Genomic DNA, 24,671 nt, shown 5'->3' with positions numbered 1-24,671 from the left:
CTGTGATGATTGCTTTTTATACTCCTTCCTCCATCTCTGATCACCTAAGTGTGCTAAAGCAGAGTGAATGAGAATATGAACAGATCTCCTGCTCCACTCATGGGCAGTTCTCATTCTGGGCTGAGTATTTTCTTAGTTGTCTCTAACCACACTCAAAGCCACTTCCAGACAGCTCATTATGTTTGTGTGCCCTCATTGCCCAGTTGAAGAGAACCCAAACAAAATGGCTTCTCTTTCAGCTGCTCCTGACTCGAAGTTTGGGGGATTGTTCTTAAATTCAGGTGGGGATAGGAGGATCAAATACACTGGCAACAAAGGCCATTTTAGTAAAGGATGGACTTATCACCAGATGGAAATAACGCTGTTTTTCAGTGTGATGCTGGAGAGGGCAGAAATATTTTTTTCTGCTGTTTGGAGGGAATCAGGATAATGGGCTTCTATGATTTGAGTCCAGTGGAGTATTTTTCAGTGAGTAGAGAAGGAGAGAATTAGACAAGGCCAGTGAAGAATAAACAATTTTTGATTGGCAAACCTTGCCCAAACTGAAATGGATAAGATGATTCCTGACGCAGTGATACTCATTTTTGATAAGTTCTTGAACACAGCACTTGGAGTGCCGGTATTTTGCCAGAGCTGAAAACCTGAAGGCAAGCGTCAAACAAAATAATGGAAAATTCAATACAGTATTCAGTCAACAGAGAAATTGAACTCATGCAAATTGGTGTGGTTTGATATATTCAAAATAAGAACAGCAAAACCCCCACACACTTCTTTCTTATGAGTGTATAGATAAGGAAGCTGCATGAAAAAGGTCCACTTAAGGAACTTAGCTTGGAACAGCTGTGCTGGATTTTTTTGCCCCTGTCTGTCAGCCTTGTCCCTCTTTTGGAAATAGCTCTGCAACAGCTGCTGAACATCGTGGCTAATGACCCAGCACAGTAAGCTTAAACTGACACCTATTTCAGATTACCTTGGCAGTCGAGCAGTAATCTACAGTGGTTTAGCAGTTGCCACTTCAGCAGCTGAGCTCTTCCCTGGGTGGGAACCGTGAGGGTATGGGTGGAGCTGACAGCTGGGAAGGCACCAGCACAGCCCTCCTGGCCACCCCACCACTAGCCACAACCACTGCTTGTCAGAACCCCTAGGCCTAGTGCTCAAAAATAATCTCTTTTTAAAGGTAGTGTACAGTAACCAATTGGAAAAATGTCATGACAGCATCAGCATTTCCTCCCTCAATTAAGTCTAGTGTGCCCTTGAAGAAACAATTCCCCATTAGACACATTCCTATAAATGAATGACAAAAATTGACAGAATGGTAAAGAATAACAAGGATGGGATACTGGGCTCTGGACTGAAGTGTTGCATAGAATTTGTGCCTGTAGAAAGAAATCTGAGTTGATAGTCCTTCCCAGCCTTACTGAACTATATTTTAGGTATTCATGTACTTTGGACAGAATAAATATTTAAATGTAGATACAAAACAATTGCAAGATTTGGATACAAAGATCAAAAAGATAAAATTTATAAGCATGTAGATACATTGTATTTATGTGTAAAGTTAAATTTGTTACATTAATAAGAAACAACATTGTGAAAAATCTGGGTTACAGAGTGTAGGAGTAAATTGCTTGCTGGTGGTAGTACAATGGGATGGTAGTGTTGATAGATTTTAAGGATAAAAGCAATAATGGGACTCTGAAATATTTTAATAAGGAGATTTAATATATGACAAATTGTTTGGGTTCTTAAGTAGAACCTCTTCAGGCATATTGGGTGTATACACTTGCTGATTTCAAAAAAGAAGGCTCTGATCAATTCAGAAATTCTAAGTTTTCAGGCAAGATTACATTTTTTGCTATCACTTGGGATTTGAGAGCAAAATGATTGCATGTATATTCCTGTCTGGGCAGTGGCTACTGGTGCAGTTTTCTTAATATAGGCAAATGCGTATCTAAATCTTAACAGTATGTTTCTATAAATTTAGGCTTGTCATTAATGTGTTCATGAAAGAGTTCTATCCAGCTTGAAATTCATCTTTGATATGTATTTTCATGCAGAGTACTGATTCAGTAAAGCATGAAATTTCTTGTCACAATTTCCCCTTACTCTGATAGGAGATGGAGAAGAAACTTCTTAATTATGAGAAATATGGGTTGGGAAAGTAGTGCAGCTAGATTTTTTGGGTGTCTCCTTCATGAGGGTATTGAATTTCAAATTTTCTGTATTCTGAGACAGTTTTTTTTAGAGTAAGTCTAGAGAATTCAGGATCTGTTCTTGCCTTTGATGACCACTTTGTGAAGAAACAATACAGTTAAGAGTGTAAAAGGGAGCTTGACTTGAAGCATAATAGTGAATTTCACAAAGGTGGGTTGTGTTGCATTTGTGATGCATTTTCCCTTGGGCTGGGTGAAATGTGGAATGGATTCTGAAGGTCAGAGTTCTTCCCTTCTCCATTCTCTCTCACTGTAGTCGGGGAAAGAAGAGATGTTTTATTCTTGATCCAGCTGATTCTGACACTGGTGGTGTTGAACATGTTTGCATGTGCAGTGGCAGAGCTTCAGACTCGTGAGCCATGTCTAAAGTATTCCTTGTTTTCCCATGAGCTGGTTGATTCTGCTCCAAATGAGGTGTGGTATGGCTGGAGAACCTGTCTGGCCAAGAGGGTCCAAAGTTTAACTCTTTCCTCAAGGCAAGTAAGTTAACCACTGAGAAACTTCAAAAATGGGTGAAATGGTACAGTCAGTTTCTATTTATGCTGACGATTCTGTGTTTAGAAAACCTATAATATATAATTTATAAATTATTTTTTAATTTATAATTATTTTTCCTCAGAGCGTAAATCCTAGGATCATTTTGGGACCTGAATTCTGATCTGATGTGTCAAGTTTGAGGCAGTTGGTAAAAATGTGTTTTCAGGAGAGAGGCAGATTTTAATTTTGAGGGGTTTATCTCATATGTGGAACAGCTTATGTGTAATGGAGCCCTGGGATTTCATTCTACAAATCACGTGCCTCAGAGAATGACACAGTGTTCAGCATCAGAAAGCCTAAGCTGCTTTTGGTCATACATTACCTTTGTCAGTTTCACCCATTTTAAAATTAAATAATGGCGTCTTTTGTGAAATACTTTGGCACTGCATTATTTCAGAAGAAGAAGTAGCAAATATCTTGGAGATATCAAAAATAAGCACAGCATTTGTGTATATTGAAGTTTAGGAATACAAGACTGGATTTCTCGAACCATGAAGTCTGGCTCCTTGTGTAGTATGCTTGGCAAGGATCCCACTGAATTACAAGTTCTAATTAATGTTGCCAGCCTAGGTTGATAAATGACCAATTTACACCCATTTGTTCTGTGTTGGTATTGTGTTTTAACATAAATGTTGCTCTCCCTCTTCAGTGTTTTCTGCTCCCTAATAACAAAGTATGGCTGTGTCATTCCAGCCTTTAATGTGCTGAGGCAGCCACGGTTTGTTTGGCTAATCTCGTCTAAGATACTCTGTCATCCCCGATCGCTTCACATCTTTCTCTGCACACACTTAAATTCACTTTTCTTACCCACCTCTTTGTAAAATTATTTGATAACTCTTGGAATTGTGTTTGCTCTCCTTGTGCCAGTCTCATTGGCAGCACAGACTGCCCTGCAGGCTGGCTGCTGAGAGGCTTCACTGCTCCAGGTTGAGATTCTTTTGTGAATGACCCTGTGTCACTATGCTCTGCAATTCCACCCTGTTTCTGCTGCTTTATTTCTCAATTCATCAAATTCATTGTATATTACATGGAGTCTGACCTTGTGCAACCTTTTGAATTTATGGGCACAAGTTTTGATACTACTTCTTGTGCTAAAGTCAATAGTAAAACATTTTAAAATGCCCGTCACAGTCTAGTTTTGGGGGAAGTTTTCTGACAGCATGCTTCCAGTCCAATAATTTGGCTCTCAGCACTGCCCTGTGTCATCCTGATGTCTTTGAACTGCTCCTTACCTATGTACGGTTTTTCTTTTCATCTCTGTTGCAGCTGTGGTGACCGTGGCACTTTCTTTGGGCATTTATTTAGCAGAAAAAAAAAATGTTTTGGGTTACCTAGGTTGTGGTAATCAGCTAACTTTTTTTTTTACCTGAAAACCCACATCCTCAGGTAGGATGCCATCTCTTAGTGGTGATGTTCTACTTTCGTGTTACGGGAATAAAGGGAGCTTAGGAACTTAGATCAGAAGGGTGGAAAGTCAAACCAAATCTCTCCTTCAGGATCCTTACTCATTTAGCAAAAAGATACCTAAGTTTGTTATGCATATAAAATACCAGAGCTATGCAGTTTATGTCTTTCTACCATAGCTTCTCCCCTCGTCCATTTTTCTCCATTTCATTTGTTGTGTGTATACATCTTGTTAATGGGGCTGATTTTTCTAAATTTCAAATCTGTATGTTAGAATTCCTAAAAATGGACAGGAAATGGAAAAACTGGATATTTATTTGTTATTACCTTTCATCTTAGTAATGAATTATAGCAATGGGAAAAAAATATACTCTATCTAGAAACAAAATGCATGTCCTGTGTGGCGCAGAGCAGCTTCTGTAAATCACATGTAGATGAATAAATGTGATATATTTTACTGATATACTTCAGTAAAAACATTCTGTCAATATTACAATATAGTGCTAATTTGTGACAAATAATGGGAAAAAGTTTCCATTCTTCTTCGCTTTTGTCTGCCTTTCTTTGGGCTTGTGCATGCAGTGTGTTCTGAAATGTGAATCACAGCTATTAATTTTCTTAATAATAGTGGAAACTGTTACCTAATAGATAAAGGCATACATGAAATAGAAACAGTCTGTCCTTAGTGGTTTTTTGGTGTTTGTGTGTTTGTTTTGTTTTTGCTACTACTCTCCTTAACAAGACTCAACCTTTTAGGTGAAATAGCCTGATGGTAAAATCCCAGAATTCACATTGTCAAGTAGTTATTTCAGATTGCCTTTATTTCTCAAGTGGTAGGTATCTTCTTGTTTCTTTGATGGTGGCAGGTGCTTGGAAAGGAAATAAACCAGTCATATCAACTGCACTACAGCTTTTGTTATTGTTCCTTGCTTCAGTGGTGTACTCTTCTTTACATTTTCTTCAGTTTAAATTTAGAAAGGTTAAACAAAATTTTTAGATTTTGTACTGTGGAACTGAAACACTTTAGAATAATTTTACCTTACTTTTCGTATACTGGATAATTCAATTAAGTTTCATTGGGAAGAGGAAACTTGATTTATAGGGGTTACACAAGCAGGTCAAAGTTTGGTCAGAGGTTACAATGAAAATGCTATAAATAATAGCTTTTAATTGCTTTATCTTTTCCGAAGTAATGTGGTAATGATGAAAGGAAATGTGGCCCTGTAAGGTTTTTTTGTTTTTTTCCTCTGAGTTACAGGCCACATACTTGGGAAATGTCTGCAATGACATTGGAAGGGTAACTTCCCTTATGTGTTATGTGAAGTGCTAGGCTTCCTTTTTTTCTCTGTAATGGCTGATGAATAAGAAACTGATAGCATTAATTCTGAAGAGCTTCAAATATTCATTAGTCATGTTTTATTTAACTTACACTGTTAGATTAACAACTCTGCCATCTTTTGGTTTGGAAAGTGGGGAACAATTGTAGTTCATAATTGAAATTGAAGTATTTGTTTCTTTCTCATATATGATGGCTGAGTAGTTGTGCTGGTGTTCTGAGACTGTGTTACAGTTTTACTGAAAACAGTATGGGATGCTTTGATATCAAGAGTAGCCTTTCATCTTTAAATTAAATGGTGCAGTATGACCATTTTGTGTGGAAGAAATTTGTTTTAATCTTGTGCTTTGAAGGATATTTTTACAAAATATCTACATATTTACTACATTTGATGATGTGGAGTTTTTTCAGTTAAAATTGCCCAATATTTACTGATTTCCTTTCATATAGCATCTCCCTCAGAGTGTGTGCTATTCCTAGGAACATTGAACATCTGTGACTACCATTCATTTCCTAAAATAAGTAGGCAGTCAGCGTCTTTTAGATATGTGTGAAAATGCTTGTTATCTATCCAAAAATTACTATATATGGTCTGTTATATGCAATTCCTCCATGTTGAAACTGAAGTGCCAGTAGTAAAGATGCTTTTGTGTGATGCAGTGATTTTCTTTCATGTATTCCAGCTTCGCCTAATATCTGATGCAATTGACAATGAACTTTTTTCATTTGCTTAATCATGCACACCAAATGAAAGCCCACAGAAAAAAAAAGTCTTGATTTGGCACTACTTCTAGTCATTAACAGTTGCTGCAATGGATTTAAATTAAATGTTTAGAAAGTCATGTGGTAAATGGGAGAGCGAGATGATTTTGTGGTTACATACATTCAGGTAGTGAAAGGTTTTTTCTAAAATACTTAATTTAATATTTTCTCTTACTTTTTTAAGGGCTGAGGGTAGCCCAGGATGGCCGCAGCTTCATATGATCAATTGTTAAAGCAAGTTGAGGCATTAAAGATGGAGAACTCCAACCTTCGGCAAGAGCTAGAGGATAACTCAAATCACCTCACAAAACTGGAAACTGAGGCATCCACTATGAAGGTATTGCAAGCTCTGTGCCTGTGTGTGGGGTTTCTGTCACTGCCCATTGTGTCGTGGACTGGGAATCGCTCAGAGAGTTTTGTGTGCTTTTTAGATTCCTATGGAAGTCCTTTTCAGGCTGTGTAAAGGAAAAGCTATCAAAGCTACATTTCTTTATTATTATTTTTTAATTTCAAAACTGTTTTCTAAAAACAGCTCCCAGCATGCTGTGATAAGCACTACCATTTTAGCACAGCTATGCTTCCCAGCAGGAAGTCCAGAGTGCTGACCAAGGTTGACAAAGCAAGTATTGTTTGGCTCTTGAAAATGTGGGAAACACTGGAGGTTTTCAGTGTTTTCAACTAATTTTAAAAATGTGGAGGTTTACTATAATTACAATATTTAACATCTTAACTGGAGAAGTTTCTTTTAACATAAAACTACAAGATCTCCAGTCTCTCCCAAAGCCTAAATTAATACTTCACCCAGATCAGTTCCTGCTGCTGTGTCTTGGCTGAATGTACACCTTCAGAACCACCCATGCAAGAGCAAACACTATGCTCAAGTGGAATTTAGATGGATTTTAATCAGTAGGAAGATACACCATCAGATGGATCTGTGTGATCCATGATACTGAACAAGGCAGAATTTTGGAAGCATTAGAGCTGCATTAATGCAGTATTCTTCCTAAGCTGACAAATCCTGCTGCTTTTTGCTAGCAGCCAGCAACACCAGTCTGCTTTTGGTAGCTCAATTAGAAGGGCTCAGAAATTGTTGGTATTTCTGTGTATACTCCTGTATAGGGTAGGCATATTCTAAATATTAAAGAACACTTTTTTTCTCCATCTCCTTGCTTCCCGATCTTCTTATGACAGACTTACTGTTCATTTACAACCAATGTTTAATTTTAAAAATATGTTAATTTGAGTAATATAGCAATTTAAAATATTTGAACTCAATTTTCTTCTCCTCCAGCATATAGACTGTAAGAAGAAAAATGTACTGTAAGAAGTAAAATTCCCCTTTCTGACACACTAGTTACAACACTTCAAAAAAGCATTGATATTTCAGATACATTTAATCCTTGCATTGCAGTGTAAAATGAAAATGGCTTTGCTACCTAAATTAAAAGGAAATTATAGCCCATAATATAATATAATATAATATAATATAATATAATATAATATAATATAATATAATATAATATAATATAATATATAAACCTTTATACCAGCTACTTGAAATGGTTGTCATTGACAGCTGCAGAAAAAATGTTCATTTACTGAGTTACATGTCTGAAAACTAGTTCTGTCATTTATATTATTTTTCTTAAGATAACATTACAGTAAATTTATTAGTAATTCCCTTCCACTCCCTGTCATTGCGGTCTAAATTCAGGGAAGAACACGACAAATGATCTTTCTGCTAGTTCTACAAAAAAAAGAGTAAAAATGTCTTTTTTTCCTCTTCTTCTTCACATACAGGTGTTTTGGTTTTTGGTTGTCTGCTTGAGGTTTTTGTAGCTTTCCTGCAGATAATTAAATTTCCAGTGACCTAAAACCAGTCCAGCTGTACAAGCTGGTCTCTAGGGCATTAATTTGGGATATGGAATGGCTTTATGTTCTTACATTAAATCTTGCAGACCACCAAACAAAGTGGCTCTCTTACACTCCTCTGTGCTTATGAACATATGCAGAGTAGAGGTCTCATTTTATTCTGTCTCAAAGTTCCTTTCTAGATCTAAGGAATGTAACACAAAAAAACCTCTAACAAAAGTAACTAACTTAGTAAGTTTCTTCTCATTTTGGGGGATGGGTGGAGAAGAGGTTGTTCAGATTAACTTTTTCTTTTTTAACCCTGTTCTATTAGGAAATCAGGGCTTCATTCCTCAGGTGTATTTGATCCTGTACTTGAACGATGAAGTTTCTTTCCCCTGTTTGTTTCAGACCCTTTTCTTTATAAAGGTTCACAACATGGTTTTGATTTGACTCGAACTTGAAGGATGGTGTGGGAATGATCTTGGGGTCAGATTGGAGCAGGTGGGGGAAGTTTGATGGGATCACTGCAGGATTCTCTTAAATTGGAACATAATTTTAGTTTTGCAGGCTTTTGGAGAAAGTATGTGTTGACTTTTTTTGCACTGAAAGAAACTACATGGTTTGTACAGTTCCAGTGCCATAATTAGGGATAACTACAGGCAAAGTCATTAGCAGAGCAAGAGCAGTCATGATTGAAAGCCATTTGGCTACCATATATACAGTCAAAAAATTTCCCTAATGTCTTGGAAACAATTATCCTTTTGGAGCACAGGAGTGTCACAGAGCCCTTGTAACCCATCCTACCAAGTGAAAGCCCAGATATTAGCCAGGAAGCAGCAGTGGGGATGACAAGCTGTGGCTCCATGGCAAACATCCCTGTTCTTGCAATCTGAATTTTGTTTTTTTCCTCTGAGTTACAGGCCAAATACTTGGGAAATGTCTGCAATTTTAGTCTGGCCCAATGCAGGGACATCTCATAGTGCTTTGGACTGCTGCTTTTTTTGTCTCCTCATTTCCTTACATTCTTTAATCAATTGTGAATGGCAGTAGTTAGGAAGGGCATTTTAAAGACAATACTTAAAGAATTTGATTTTGGAAGTAAGTGTTAAAACATTGTGTAAGTGTGTCCCATCTTTATAATCCCTTCATTTCAGAATTGTAAGGTAATCATATGGGAATTAAAAGCTCAACATGAGCTCATCTTGCACATGTATTTATTTTAAACTACTACTGACCTATATAAGAACTATCTCTGAATACTTCCTTTTTAAAGCTAAAGCTCTTATTTAAAAGTGAAAACTCAATTTGCTGACCAGAAAACAACATGATGGGTAAACAAAGAGAAATATAATGGGGGGGGGGGGGGGGGGGGGCAAAATGATAAGTAAAACAATCGCCACTTCATTTTTTAATTTGTGTTGCCCTAGGGATTAACTGTTCAAACAAAAGAAATCCCTCGGAGTATTATGACTAACTTGGGAAATTCAGTTGTTTTTATTGGCTTACTGTCAGATGAAATACAGCAGTTTGGTATGATAAAGTGTTCTCTCTAAATCAACAAATACCCTGTTTGATGGTCAGTGAAATAACAATGTTGGCCTATAAATAAAGTGGTGTCAGTATCTAGATGTAACAGTAACTGCATAAAACATAGACTATGGACAAATTTAGAAAAATATAAACAGTTTTGTCTGAATTCAAAACTTGTAAAATTCATGGAAAGACAAGAGGTAATCCAATGTCAGCAGTGCTACTTTGTGCATATGCCTACATTTCTCCCACATTCGCAAAAGACTTTTTGTGAGACTTTCCTGCCTGGTTCTTTTAGAAGACTAGTATTTTTCTCTTTAAGGATAGAATTTATTTGTTTGTTTATTTATTTATTTATTTATTTGTAATGTTGTAGCTAATTAATATCAGCATTTTTCCCCATATAAAAACTGGAGAGCAGCTGGTATGTTCACCTTAACCTCCAGAACTTGCATAAGAGTGACGTCATGCTTGATTTCCAAACTCAATGTTTGAATGCTCTGATTTTATAGGAAACCAGTAATTCATGATATCATGTGTAAGAAAGCCATTTTTAGTAGATGTGATGCTCTGTGAGCAAAACATTGTCTCTTTTGTTTTTATATAGTGCACTTAAAATTTTATTTTACATATGGCTTCTCAGTTTATTCAGTGTCTTCTGTATTGTGTCCACATGTATCAAAAATAAAATAATAAGACTGTTGCTAGAAGTGATCAAATTTGTTGATTTTTTTTTTTTTTGAGAAGTGCTCAAACCAGATAAATATACACCATAAAGAAACACAGTAGTGGTTAAAATCTTTTCAGAAAATCATGAGCTGTTCGTTCATGTGTTGTGGAGGGTGATGTTTAGGCAGATAATTTGCTTAATATAAGCATTTTAGTTGTAATAATTTTCTGTGGTTTTTTTAAATTTTATTTAATTTGTGTGTTTGAAGGAATTAATGTTTAAAGGACAAAGTCCTGGAGAGTTCATTACTATCATGTCCATTGCAGATCCAGAGAGTGATTTATTTTTGAAATTGATGGTGTTTGTGAGTTTCTTCTGCTAATAAGCCAACTGGGCAATAAAACTTGCAGTGCTATTATGTTGGATTCAAATATATTTTCACTAAATAAAAAAAGCAAGAATGAAGATATTTTATTTTGAGAGTTTTTATTTTGGATGTGTTTGTAAAATATTAAGCTACAGTAATTTAATGTGGTAGCGAAAAGAATATTAAGTCTCTAGATTACAATATCCCATATTTATTTCAGTGTTTTGCAAACTTTAGGATGTTGATGAATTAATACTCAAATTTGCAGAATTAAAGAGAAAAACAATGCTAAAGAAGATGCCATGGGGCCTGGTTTTCATCTTCTGACATGATGGCTTTGAAATAATTGTGAGAAAGCTTATATTATATAAGAATGACAGTGTACTTTTATGTCTAAATATGATTTAGTTGCATTTTATCTGAAAATTCAGCTTCCCATTACATATTTTTATGCCTATTGGAAAGAATGAATTTACAAAATATTATCTTTATCCTGATCATTGTTATCAGGAATAGCAGATTGACCAGCAAGTTTGCAATTTAGCAGCTACAGTAGCTTGTTTGTCTCATTTTAAGAAGAGTGACTCTGGAAAATGTGGTGACTGCAGATTGGACCTTGTTAGCCAATGTTTGTTTATAAAAAAGAGAAGGTGGATGTTCAGAATGTTCTAGAATCTAGCTTAATTGTCTTGTACTGTTTTTGACATGGAAGCTGCTCTTTGTGATCTCTTAAGTCATAAGAGTTAAAAGAAAAAGTTTCAAAGTGCTGATCCTTTACTGATCAGGCATACTCGTGGCTTAATCACACCCATTTTTAGGAGTAAGATTTCAGATGCTATTTGTACGCATTATGCCCCTTGATGAAATTGAAGATTTCCTTGTAAATATCTACTGGGCCATTCTCTCTTGAGGAATGAGTAACTGCTGTTATGAGATGTTTCCCTGATCAGGTAAGCAGGTGATCCCATTTTCTTTTAAATTGACAAACCACACTTGGTGGCTTTACTGTCTGCATAGCCATCACTTCTTGATATTTAATCTTGAAAACCTGTTTTGTTCTGATCAGCTGTCTCTGATCATCAGTGTTTATTGATCCTTATCATAAAGCATAGAAGGTGCTGCAGGTGATATTCTAATTGTCACCGCAATTTTTGGTTCACTGTTGTGTGGTAAGCTGTGTGCTTGCAAATTAGAATTTGAAGCCCAGCATATTCACAGAGACCTCTAATACACACTGCTTAACGTATTGTTGTGTGCTGTATGCACATGCAGTTTCCATCTGTCTGTGTGTGTACTTCCTCAAGTAGATGAATACATTCGAGAGATGTTCAGGTTTGCAATAGCATCTTCAGAAATCTAGCAACAGTTTTTCTTCAAAGATACTAGAAATTACACATTTTGCTGGGAATACTTACTGTCTCCAATAACATCACTTTTCCATCCCTGTGCAAAGGGAGAGTGTTTTTAGCTGCATCCTCCCTTTTCCTTTTTTCGTTTTATCTTCATTTGGTTGGCATTGCATACACTGAAATGTTTTGCCAAGGCATATACAGAAAAATACAACTGAAAAATTACATTAAGCTATGAAAACAAACCATTCAGATGAGAATGTTAAACTATGTTAAAATGGATAAATTTGGTCTGGAATTGCTGTTAGTGAGTAGGCTACATGTAGTAACTAAACTGCTGTATAACCTGAGATGTTTTATTTGGATCCTGAATGTAGTACAATATACATTTCTTAGTGTATTCTGTCGCACATAAGAACATTAGTATTGTTTCCAGAACTGGATTCCAGAATCTGATTTCCAATCTAGTTATTTGGTATGTTGTTATTTCTGCTAAGAGATCAAGTCAGATATAACATAGTGGATTATAATTGCTTCATGGACCAAAACCAGTGTTGTGATATCGCCACAGCAACTGGTTACAGAGAACTTGAGGGTATTCCCAACTATGCTGAGAACATCTCAGTAGCCCTGTCTGGAATTTTAAGGTTCCTGAAAATGAAGTGCAGAATAAATAGTCTTTTTGCTTTAGAAATACAGTAGTATCTTAGTGAGATTTCTGCCATTACCTGTATTTCTTTTCAACATAGTCTTAAGTCATGTGGAAAAAAGAGTGAGATAGAAGAGTTTGACTGATGGTTTTCATCGTGGTAAAAATGAACACAGGAGTGTGAACAGTTGCAACTGTTCAACTTACTCAACTTCTGGTGTTGAGTAAGTGGATTGAATACATGGCAAATAAAATTCCATGGCAGAAGCATAGAAGAATCATGGCTTCTAGAAAAGAGCCTTAACTTTATGTACACCATGAGGACTGAATTAATATGGCAACAGCATACTGTTGAGATATTGGAGGTACTTTAAATACCTGAAAAATAAAAGGGCTTTTTCATGTAGTGTCCAGTCAGTGCTTAGTTTGGATCCACAAAGTTGGTCTGATAATTGGGAATTACTGGGCATAAGTAGGGAAACAGAACAATTATTATTGTGCCAGGATGAATACATGCTGATCCAGAAGATGAGTATTATGTTCTGTTCTGATGAACCTCCTCATAGACGACCTAATAGAATTCATCATATTACGTGCCAGACAAATCAAGTGATCTGAAAATCTTCCTGAAGTGACATGATTTAATAAAATGGGACTTTTCAGGTGAAGACACAGAAAAAGGAGAGGGATGGGATGGATGTTGAGCTCTAATAAAAGATTTTGTCATAGGGAGAGTTATTAGGGAATTAGTAGTTTTCCTAAATACTAGATGTAAGGGTATCAAGTAACAATGTGAGATAGACAGTGGAAAACAAACAAAACAAAGATTGTTTTTCATCATGTGTTTGCCATAGGTGGTAGAACCTCTGGAGATGAGGTTTTAGGAAGTCTCCAAGTGAAGGCCAGAGGGAATCTGAGGAGAGGACATTCAAGAGAAATGAACAGTAGGTTGTGTTCATGTATCCTCACAAGGTTCCTGCTGTTGGAGAAGGGGGTTGGTTTGGAATGATGTTTGGTCTCTCTCAGTGTTAAGGATGGTGTTTGCTCTTGATTCTTGTCTAGAGCACAAATCATATGAGGAGCAGCTGAGGAATCTGGGGAGGCTCAGCCTGAGAAAATGAGGCTCATGGGGGACCTTCTTTTCTATACAACTTCCTGACAGGAGGTTGTTGGTGAGTTGGGGGTAGGTCCCTTCTCCCAAGTAATAAGCAGCAGGCTAGGAGGAAATGGGCTCGAGTTGTACTGGGAATGTTATGGAAAATTTCTTCACTGAAGGAGTTTGCAAACCCAGGAACACTCTGCCAAGGGCTGTGGGTGGAGTTGCCATCCCTGGATGTATTTAAAGGATGTGTAGATGTGGCACTCAGGGACATGGTTTCATGTAGGACTAACCCAGTGGTGGCTTTAATGGCTGATCTTGAAGATTTTTCCCATCCTGAGTGATTCAGTGATTCTGTTATCATTCTGTAATGTCAGTACTATGCTGCTTGCAGTCATGTTACCACTTCTACTACATCCTTCAGTTGTGTTATTTATTTGTTTCCCATCATCTTAGGTCTGTCTGTGCATGCCTGGCTTACTGCTCTTTGGAGAAGAATCCTGGTTTACCTGGATACAGACTGTAGTGAAAGAAACTTCTTTTTTTTCTTCCCACTTGAAGCAGTTGAACATAATTTTTCCTTCCTTAATTAGCCTGTGTGTCACCACGTGATGAGAGCCTTCTAGCACACTCTTCATTTGCTTATTGCTATGCAAGCAGTGTACCGCAGAAAGTGGTGCCTGTGTTGAGTCTGCCCTTGTCCTGGCATTGTTTCCTTACAACTTCTAGCCAACTCTAATGAGTCAACTTCATTTTGTCTGATTTTTCAGCATTCTGGCTGACGTGGCCAAAGTTAAGGGGTTTGAGGTTTTTTAACACTTTTGTACTCATGGCTCTTAGGAGTTGTTTATATGGTAGCGCAGGCTCTGCTGTCTTAGCAGAGCTTGTTTTTCTTCTCTAAACAGTTCTTTTAAAGCATGTTTTGATCTCTCCTCTGTCTGGCACACAGGAGGTGCTTTGCCTTAATTTCTCTGATACTTCACTGGATTTTGTTGTTCCATTTTGAAGAGCATTAAGCAGAAACATAAATTCCAGCCAGCAATAAAGGGAAATGCAGAAGGATTTGAAAATGCTTTGAAGAGCAGCTAAAGATGGAGTAACAAGTGAGGCGTTTGTGTAATAAGTTTCCTGCTTTTGAGAAGGAAGCTATATGAGGTAATCAATAAATTAAAAGCATAAATGAATACAATTCATGTGTAATTCATCTTTGTATCAGTTGCAGTGAATTTGACCACCAGATCTGTTCTTTGCTTGTAGCAATAACAAACTTTCTGTTTGAGGTAAACTACAAAAAAAACCCTTAGTAATTTGCACAACTGAGTTTATTTTTACTCCTTCTCATTTTTTGACATAAAACCCCAGAACAAACAAAAACCGTAAAAACAAATAAAGGCATTTTATTTGGGTTTGCAGATTGAAATATTAAGGAAATTACAGTTTTTAGGCAGATGATGCCATCCTGATTTTGCGACTTGGTCCATACATCCTATAATACAATTTTACCTATTCTACAAAAACACTTTCCAAAGTCAGTGTGCTCTATGCTCACAGGATGGATGAAAATATATATTTGTATAACATAGTGTTATTTTCTAATTTACTTCTGCAAAGGAAGTTTTTAAATCCATATTTTCAGGCATATAGTGTTGTGTAATGAGTGAAGTATTTCTCTTGAAAGTTACTCCTTTATAGAAATTTAGTCTACAGGAAGAATTGAACATTTTTTACTAGAAACTGATTTTTCATTTTTCACATTATTAAAAGTAAACTAAAACTCCCATCTTCTTCTGTCAGCAGGATTTCTTAGCTAAACTGTCTCTTAAAATGACTGTGGTCTCATTATGAGTGGGTCACATACTTTCTGGAAATTGGACTCCCCATCAGAAACACTGTCTTTGGACAGCCAAGCTAGTAGGGGAGAAATAAGTGAAAATTAGGAGTTACACACCTCAGACAGCACTGAACAGACAGTGCTCAAAATCCAAATGCACTCAGGACAAGCTAACAAAACACTTTGCTTTCAGGGTAACCGAATTGTGTTTTGTCTTCTGAAATAATACAGCTTTTAAAAAAGGAGTACATTAGCTGTGAATCACCTAGATGTAGAAATTTAACATTTTACCTGCTTATTAAGGGAGAACATTGGTAACATAAGAGTATCTCACACTCTAAAAATGAAACCCTTTAGGTCCCTTCTAAAGGGTTGGCTACGCAGGCACTTGCACAGCACATGCACATATGTCCCTGCTGTCAGTGTGAGCTTCTTTTGGCTTTGAATTCATCCTATTCTGCACAATAAGTGTGATAAAAATAGACAGAATATGGCGTTACCTAGTTTTGTTCTTTGAGTAGCCATGCTAGCTTTCAGATTTTTTCATATTTGCTGTTTTTAACTCCTGAATGAACAGCCTTACTGTAGATTTAAATAGTTGGTATTGTCTGGTTGGGAGTGAAATTATGTTTGTTTCTATTTGTTTTTTTTTTAGCAAATACATTGTTTGGTGAACAAATACGGAGAAAAGGGATTGATTGATTCAGCAGTAGCTTTCCTTGCCTCTGTTAATATTTGTGAAATAGGTGGCATATTCTCAGCTTCTGTAACTTGTGCTGTGTGAATTCACCCAGTATTTTCCTTTTCATATCTGCCTGGTTTTCATATAATTTCAACACATCCTTACCCAGCATGTAAGCACTTGAGCTTTTGAAGTCTTGCAATGGAAAGCAGTAATCACAGGAAACATTGTATATTCTTACGATTTTTTTTTCCCTACTGAGAACCTGCATCTTCATTCTCAAATTATTGCACTTGCTCTTAGTTGGATTTTGCATCTACAGAATGACTTTTGTGGCTTTTTGTATCCCACACACTCATTCCTTTCAGGAGGGAAGAGGTGATGTTGTTCTGAAGGCGCATGAAGGAGACTGTCACATCAGGATAGTGACACGGGGAATTAAAACACTGATAAGAATGATAGATACTGCAGGAGATAGCACAATGGTTAGATCCTCCAAAATAGAAGTAATTTTGAAAATAATTATGTGTATTGATCATTCAATAAGTTCTAACGTGTTAATGGAAGAAACTGTCATAAGCAGAATTTATTCTTACAAGTTGTATCGAGTGATGAATTCTGGGAATTCAGTGATTGTGCATCTAATGCAGTCTGGTATTTTTTTAGGCTCACATGAACTAAAAATGTGGTTATAAAAGTCATTCAGCATTCTAAAAAATACAGATATTTAAAATGTGAATTTATTTAATCTGCAAAAAAGCAGTAATAGCATTATATTGTTGGGGGTCTGTGTGTTTTTATGATTTTACAGTAAGAAATATTTTTACAGCTTTGCAATTCTTAAGTTTCTACCAGGATCCAAATTGGCTGGGAAATTAAAGAAAATATTTGTTTACATTTCTTTTTAGAATTTAAGTAGAATTAAGCTGATGGTATATATAGTTAATGCCATTACTTTAGACAACCCTCTGAGTATAAAATCAGACGACTTTACTTGACCTGACAGTGTACTTTCACTAAAAACTTGGTGCCATCTTCTGTAAGTGGTTACAGCAAGTGACAGCTCCTGAGCATGGTGGCACTGGGTGAATACTTTCCATTTAGAAAATGACATTGTTGGAAATTAAAACGAACAACATCATTTCACATAAGAAACGCATTCTTCTTTCTGCAAGGTTGAAAGTTGAGTTGCTCCAGTGTTCCACCTCAGTGAGCAGTGCTGTCATTGGTGGTGTTATCATTTGGACCTGGCTAGAGGGTTGAGCAGCCTGAGCAGTTTGGTGCACTTGAAGGGCTAGAAGGGCTCCCAGCAAGCCTGATTAAGCAGCAGCATAATTCACCAAAATGTGTAGGAGCAAAGAGCTCCTTCCAAGCGCTCCCTCAGCGCCTGTAAATGTTCTCCCATATGTGACAGAAATGATGCACTGTCAAGTTCATGTATTTATGACATGTCATGTAAGACCTTAAGCTTAAATTTCCACTGGTCTAAAAAAAAAAAGTATTCTGATGTCTACCCCCACCCCACCATGGTTCTGACATTTAATGGTTTTGAGGAATTTGAGTGATATTCTTTTAGTATATGTTACCTTTTTTTCTGCTCTTCTAAATAGTAACTGAAACAACACTCAGCTCCACTGGAGGTCAAAAATAATTTCAATTTAGAAATTTTATGTTACATTTTCAACATACCAGGTTAAAAAGATGCATACCAGTGCTGTCAGAAATACTGTAATTTAAAAATAATGCTTGATTTGGTTAACCATGATTTTTTATTCATTCATTATGCATATTCCCATCCTGTATGCCGCTAATAGACATTTGATTGCTCTCTGAAATTGTGAACACTTTCTGTATTTGTGTAATTAAACCTGGTTTTATATTCAAATGTTGTAAATACAGTGGTAACCAATATAACTGGCCTGTGAGTATATCTGGTGTGCTGCATCCGAGAGTTTCATAGATTTAATTTTCATGGTGATTTTCTTAGATTTTGTCGTTCACTAAATCCACATAGTTATGACAAAAGTGAATACAAGTAATAGATGTTAATGTTTAAGGGGTGGGCGGGGAGAGAATAGTCTTTACAGAAGACCAAACATATCTGAAATGTAATCAAAATTTATTTTTATATATACCATATTTTAAATATTCCTAGGTATTAATATTTATACTTACAGCTCCCAAGAATTCGATACACTTTAAGTCTTAACTCCTTGGGATTTTAAATCAGCCATTGTAAGCATTATTCCTCTGTGATTCCTTTCCTTATTAGCAGCTTGAGTAAATTCAGCCCTTAAATCATTTTATTTACAAGAACCCTTACCACTTAGCTGCATCTACCTTACTACTTAGGTGCATCTACTGTTAGTTAAGTTGCTTTTATTTACCACAGTTATGCTGACTGATCTGATCTCTTTTATTTAGTTATTCATTAAGTGGGTTTTATGTCAGGATTATATTCATAGACAAAACCCATTTTTATATTCCAAACAAAAAAACCCAACCAACCAGACAAAAAATAGACAATGTTTCAGTACTTTACAGTCCAGAGACTGTGAAGACAGAAACCCTTTTAAATGATGATGAGTCATAGGGCCTGCTCCATTTCCAAAAACATTCTTTTGTACTTCTGAACAGCACAAGATAAACTAGGTTATACTTAAGTGACCATTAAAATAATTTGACTTGCATTCTTTAAAAGAAAAAAGGCTGCAAAAAAGGCTGCTAAAACCTGGCATCCTTTTCTTACAGATTTACATTTGTGTATTTTTTCAGTAAGCCACTGCTAAGCCAGTAAAGATTTTGCTTAGAAGAATGCTGTAAACCACTACTAAAATACTTACTGAAATCTGCATAACTAAACAGATACGAGTTGAATCTTGGAGACTATTTTATGCTTTAGCAAACATGATGTCAAATGTAGTATTAAATTATAATGGAAAAATACTGTTTCAAAGCACTGTATGCATGTAAACAGCATTCGTGTTGAATCCTAGATTATAAATAGTGAATAAATTAAAATTTTCATTAGCACAGTAACAGGTAACTTGCCATGTTTCCTCCAGAAGGATTATTGCAGACAACTTCTGTGTTCCTTGTTCAAGTAAAATTGCAAATTCCCTGACTTGTCATTTTAGCATGCAGCCTCATTTTCCACCAGTACGTGTCCCAGGGGCTGCATCTCCTTCTCTCCTTTTCTAACTTTTGTCTCCTTTATTTAACTGCCTATTGAATGGCCAGCTTAGCTTTTGAAGTGTACTGTGATGGAATTTAAAGTTGATATCACAGCCTCATAATGGCATAGTCGTATTTTTGCCTTAGCAATAGCACTATAGAAAAGAAATGTAGAAAAATGCAGAAAAGCTAACTTGAGAAAAATGCATGTACTGTTGGAGGAAAAAGGGGATGATACAAAAACTAGAAATTAAAACTTAAAGTAATGAATTGAAACAGAAAATTTGAGCAAGGTGACCCAGTGTGCTAGTGTTCAACTGTTGCCAGTATTTAGAAGAGAGCAGTCCCTTGTTGCCTGGACACCTCAGTCATGTAATTTGGTAGGGCAGGAAAAGCTCATGGTAGTTCCATTTAGCTTCTCATATTGTATCTTAGAGCAGGAAGACTCATTACATAGGGAAGTATGCTGAACGTGCTGAAACAGCAGATGTGCTACACATGTGAGAGAGAGGCTTCTAAAAAGGGAATGGAAGGAGATGTGGGATTTTAGGCTTCTCCCTTGTAAAACAGTGCTGTTTTCAGAGAAAAATGATTCATTCATTATTTCTAAATTTATCTGAGTTGACAGGTTTCCAACAAGAGTGCAAAATACTCTCAAGACCATTTCACATACCCATACTGCCCTTTTAGACTTTAAGCAAAGACTGCTGTCTGCAGATCTGCTCTTACATCACACAGTGCAGGACCCCTTCTTTGAAAAACACCACATCAGTTGTTTGTCTGCCTTTGCTGACAGGGCAGACGTTATGTATAGAGATGGCTGGGCCATATGGCTGAAGAGGTTGCCCTTAAACATACTTAAAAGCACAGGGAAGATATCTCTCCAAGAGTATGGATTTTATAATCCCAGGCTTGATCCTAAAGGCAGTGCAGTAGGAGCAACTTTGTAGGTGAATTGTGTTGAGGACCCAGCACACATTCAATCTATATTGCAGGGTATTGTGTCTGGACTAGCTTCAGCCTGGTGCCATGGAGTGAATGCCCACTAGCAGTCCTGGGTGTAACTGCTGGCTTATTCCAAAAGGAATTTGGTTCATGCTCAAAGATACCTGTGATGGGAATGCAGGTACAGATGGTGTGGGAGGATGGAAGTCTGGCATCAAACTGGTCCAAACTAAGACATGAACATGGACAAGCACCTTGACTCCATCAGTAAACTGGAAACTTGGGTGTCTGTACTCCAGAATTATTTTTCCCAGAGCAGCATGGCAAAGGCTGCAGCACCTGGGCTGCTACCATTTGGTCTGAGTCTAGGGCTTGAGATTATTTCCCCAGAATTCTGCACAGTTCTATACTGTCCTGGCTTGACTATATGATGCTTTTATCCCCAGTTGTCTGTTCTGTTTATACTGAATAATTCGTTTACACCTTTAAGACTTGTTCCTGAGATAAAAGGGGGGAGAGAAGAAGCATGCAGCATTTTCAGACACTGCACTCATTCCTCCACATTCTTCCTCCTGGACTGTTGCTGTTGTCTGTGGATGGACAGACAGCAGGACAGAGCTCTCATTTGCTTTTAGTTAGTTTTAGCTAGCTGAGGCAAAGAAGTTCCCTGGACTGTGGTTTTTCCTTTTCTTGGACCTGTTCAAGCCTGCTCTGGACTGAACACCCAGAAGAGCACCGGCAGCCCCACCTGTGGCTCCCTGGCCGGGCCTGGGCCACAGCGCTTCCAGCACCAGAGACTGATCAAAGACTGAGTGAGCCGAGCTGCAGCCCGGGGAGGGGACTGTTCTGAGTTTGCCATCTCTTTTGGAGCAGCAAGAGGTTTTATTGTTTAATATTGTTTGGGTTCTATTGTTTAATAAACAGGTTTCTTTCCACTTTTCTCCAAGGAGATATTTTCTCCCGAACTGGTTGGGGGGAGGGGCCGATTGAGTCTGCTTTTGTAGAGAAGCCCCTTTGGGGATTATCTCCCAAATTTCCCCTGGTTCAAATCCCTTTTATTTTACTAATTTCTTTTAATTACAAGTAACAACACTTTGAATACAGAAAAGCTCATCGCTGCACTGCTTTAAAAAAATCTTGACGTTTCATAGATGTTACGTAGGGTTTTTTTCTCTTGAAAAAAAGAAAAATGCATTTAAAAGGTACCTTTTGTGTAAGTTGCAAAACCCAGACTCTTAAAAGAGCAAAGCTTTGGTATGGACATATTTTTAAATTGTCTAGAATTCATTAGTTTTGAGATCGGAAAAAAAATACAATACTGTGTACAGGGTCTGTGTATGAAAATTACAGAATATTACTGAATAATTCCATTATTCAGAATTTATTTCATCTCCTGACTCTTACTTCTTCTAAAAATATTTTCTGTGGCACAGTATGAAAAATGGTACTTTGAATTCCAGTAAGCGCTTTTTGCCTTGTAGCCAGTCTTTTTTATTTGTTCTTGCTATTGATGCGTCTGTCATGATGATATTGAAAAGATGTTCACTAACTTGCATTTAATTTTCTACATGAAATTAGGCCACTGAGCATTCAGGACTTGGGGGCTTACTGGCCCCTTTAGTGTAATAGTCATTGTTTACTATTTTTTTTGTACATCAGAACTATGTTCCTTCAGCTATATAATTTTCAGCATACAGTTTCAATAGCACATGGCAGTATTCTTGGACTTGAAGCTTCAGCTGCATAAAGCAATCTACATCTCGTTCTGGTGGGCCTGATGGTGTTTGAAATAGAAGTAGTAATAATAGGTGCCATGAAGGAAACCTAATCTTTTGCTCCCAGGCATGGTAATGGTAGCATTTGTAGTAAGAATAACATGAGTCTTCTTGTGGGTTTACAGTGCTGCTAGGGCCTCAAAGAAAACAAATCGTGGGGTTGCTTCTAGTTGAGATACTTTTCTGTTAGTTACATATCCAAAATTTGTTTTTACAAGACTGACTGATTTCTCTGTGCTTACATTTTTCCATCTCTTAATTCAAAATAACTGGTGTTCACTTTGAGAAGAACTTCCATATAATCCAATAGATTGAACTGCCAGATAAGTTTATGCATGACAGTGCTGAGGTAGACATTGTAGAATATATCTGATCACAATTAAAATTATGACACTTGATCACTTGCTCACATGAAATACCATTTACATCAGTGTCTCAGCAGCTGTTACATGAGTGTGCACTTTAGGGTAGGATAGGATGTATTTACCTTGTGTGTTGTTATTGTAAGGATTTCTTAATTAAGCTTAATTTCTTATAGGAGGTACTGAAACAGCTACAAGGAAGCATTGAAGATGAGGCAATGGCATCTTCTGGACAAATTGACTTACTGGAACGACTTAAAGGTGAATCTAGAATTACATTTTAAGTAGGTTCCTTTATTTGTCTATTGTTTCTAGTTTGGGATAAAATTTTCAAAGTCATTTTTGTCTTCCTTTCAGTGCTGACCTTGGTGATTAGGCATAGTCTCAGTCCCTAAACATTTTTGCTAAACATTTAATACACATCTTGCGGGGGAAAAAAAGTCTCCATTTATACTTTTGCTACTGTAACTCTAGAATGTCATATGAACTGTGTTTGATATAACTCACATTTCTTTCTTTAGGGAAAAAAAGTTAATGTTGGTGTAGTTCCACCAATTTCCTAAATTTCTTTGCATATCCTGCCCTCTCCATGTCATATTGCTGGAATTGTTTCTGTCATTCTGCAAATTTATGGCCCCTTCCCTATAGCAAGTGCTGGAATGTGTATATCCCATTGTATGGGAAGTGCCGGCAAGCTCAGACCACTAACTCCCTGTATACATCCATCATCCCTGCCACTGACCCAGAAATTTCATAGGGATGTCTATGTTTAAGACTCCTGTGATGAGCAGGGTAGTCATCTGTTATATGATGGTGAAACATTTGCAGGATCTCTGGAAAAGAAATTTTTAGGGAGTGGGCCACAAGGTAATTCACATGATGTTTAAGCAAAACTCTGCCCATTTCTTAAGTCCTCTGGGAAGGAGGCAGGCAGGCTTTTGTAGGATACTGTTCTGATTGCCAGGATTGTAGTTTGGCAATCTGCTCGGATAACTGCTGTTCTCCAAGTCCACCATATCCATTGCTTTTGCTCACAGTATTTTTGCTACATTTCTGTGCAAAATGCTCCCATAAAAAAAAACACATGGATTTGTTCAGGAAGTAAGAAATGAAGATATAAATTATCTTTTAACTTTGTGCTACTGAACTTTCAGCTCTGAAAAATGTTTGCTGTTTATTATCCAGAACTGAATTTGGAAAGCACCAGCTTCGCTGGGGTGAAGCTAAGGCCAAAGATGTCTGTTCGTTCATATGGGAGCCGGGAAGGGTCTGTGTCGAGCCGCTCAGGGGAGTGCAGTCCAGTCCCCATGGGATCATTTCCAAGAAGAGGCTTTATGAATGGAAGCAGAGAAAGCACTGGTTACTTAGAAGAGCTAGAAAAAGAGAGGTAATTTATTTGTTTATTCCTCCAGTATGGATTGACTTCTAATTTTAATGTGGAAGTTTACTGACACACTTAGTATTTAGCTATCATGAATATGGTTTTGATCAGTAATGTATTTACCTGTCATTTATCTTGACCAGTAAGAAACCAGGGATCTACATTTTATTTAGATGCACATGTGGAAAAATATTTTTAAAAACATGAAGTATTCAGTTTCTACTTTTTTTTCATATGTGCATTTCATTGTTAGTCTTTGTTGGCTGAAGGGGTTTTTTTCATTTTCATAATCAGATTGTCAGTGTCTGGAATATATTTAAACAGCGAGGGTGGAGCATTCTAACCACCTCTGTATCTCCTCACCACTTCTGATAAATGCTGAAGCTGTAACAATGTGATGGTGGAATAGTTTTCTCTCTTTTGCAAATGGTTATTAAGTACCATAACTGGTTTATCAATTATTTACTATTAGCAGACATTTACCTAGTGATTCTACTCTCTCAGAAAATGTATCAGCTAAACTAAATATGTGTCCTTATCTTCAAGGTGTTGTTCCAGGATTTTGTATTGACAAAATCCTGGAATTTCTTTTCTTAAAAGGCAGTGGTACCCATTTACAGGAAGTCATTTACCCATTATAACATTTCAGGTTATAATACAGAATTGTAGCACTTTATCAATCACTTACAAAGGAAATGCAAAGTAAGAGACATGCAGCTGTTTCCACTGAAGTCATCTTTATTTCTTAAAA

At 36.9% G+C, this 24,671-nt stretch overlaps 1 protein-coding gene across 4 annotated transcripts in view; it reads left to right on the top strand.

Annotated features, from left to right (window-relative positions):
• The window catches only part of APC (APC regulator of WNT signaling pathway), a 94,659-nt gene that overhangs the window by 25,730 nt on the left and 44,258 nt on the right, over positions 1-24,671 (top strand). For all 4 annotated transcript variants that reach the window (XM_064403147.1, XM_064403145.1, XM_064403146.1 and 1 more), the window contains exons 2-4: positions 6,437-6,589; positions 22,716-22,800; positions 23,725-23,926. In XM_064403147.1, the coding sequence (XP_064259217.1) occupies positions 6,455-6,589; positions 22,716-22,800; positions 23,725-23,926 (422 nt within the window). In that variant the 5' untranslated portion in view covers positions 6,437-6,454. The remainder of the gene's footprint in view (positions 1-6,436; positions 6,590-22,715; positions 22,801-23,724; positions 23,927-24,671) is intronic.

The sequence above is a fragment of the Passer domesticus genome, chromosome Z (genome assembly GCF_036417665.1).
Source record: "Passer domesticus isolate bPasDom1 chromosome Z, bPasDom1.hap1, whole genome shotgun sequence".
NCBI lineage: Eukaryota > Metazoa > Chordata > Aves > Passeriformes > Passeridae > Passer > Passer domesticus.
This window is presented reverse-complemented; position numbering and strand designations above follow the sequence as displayed.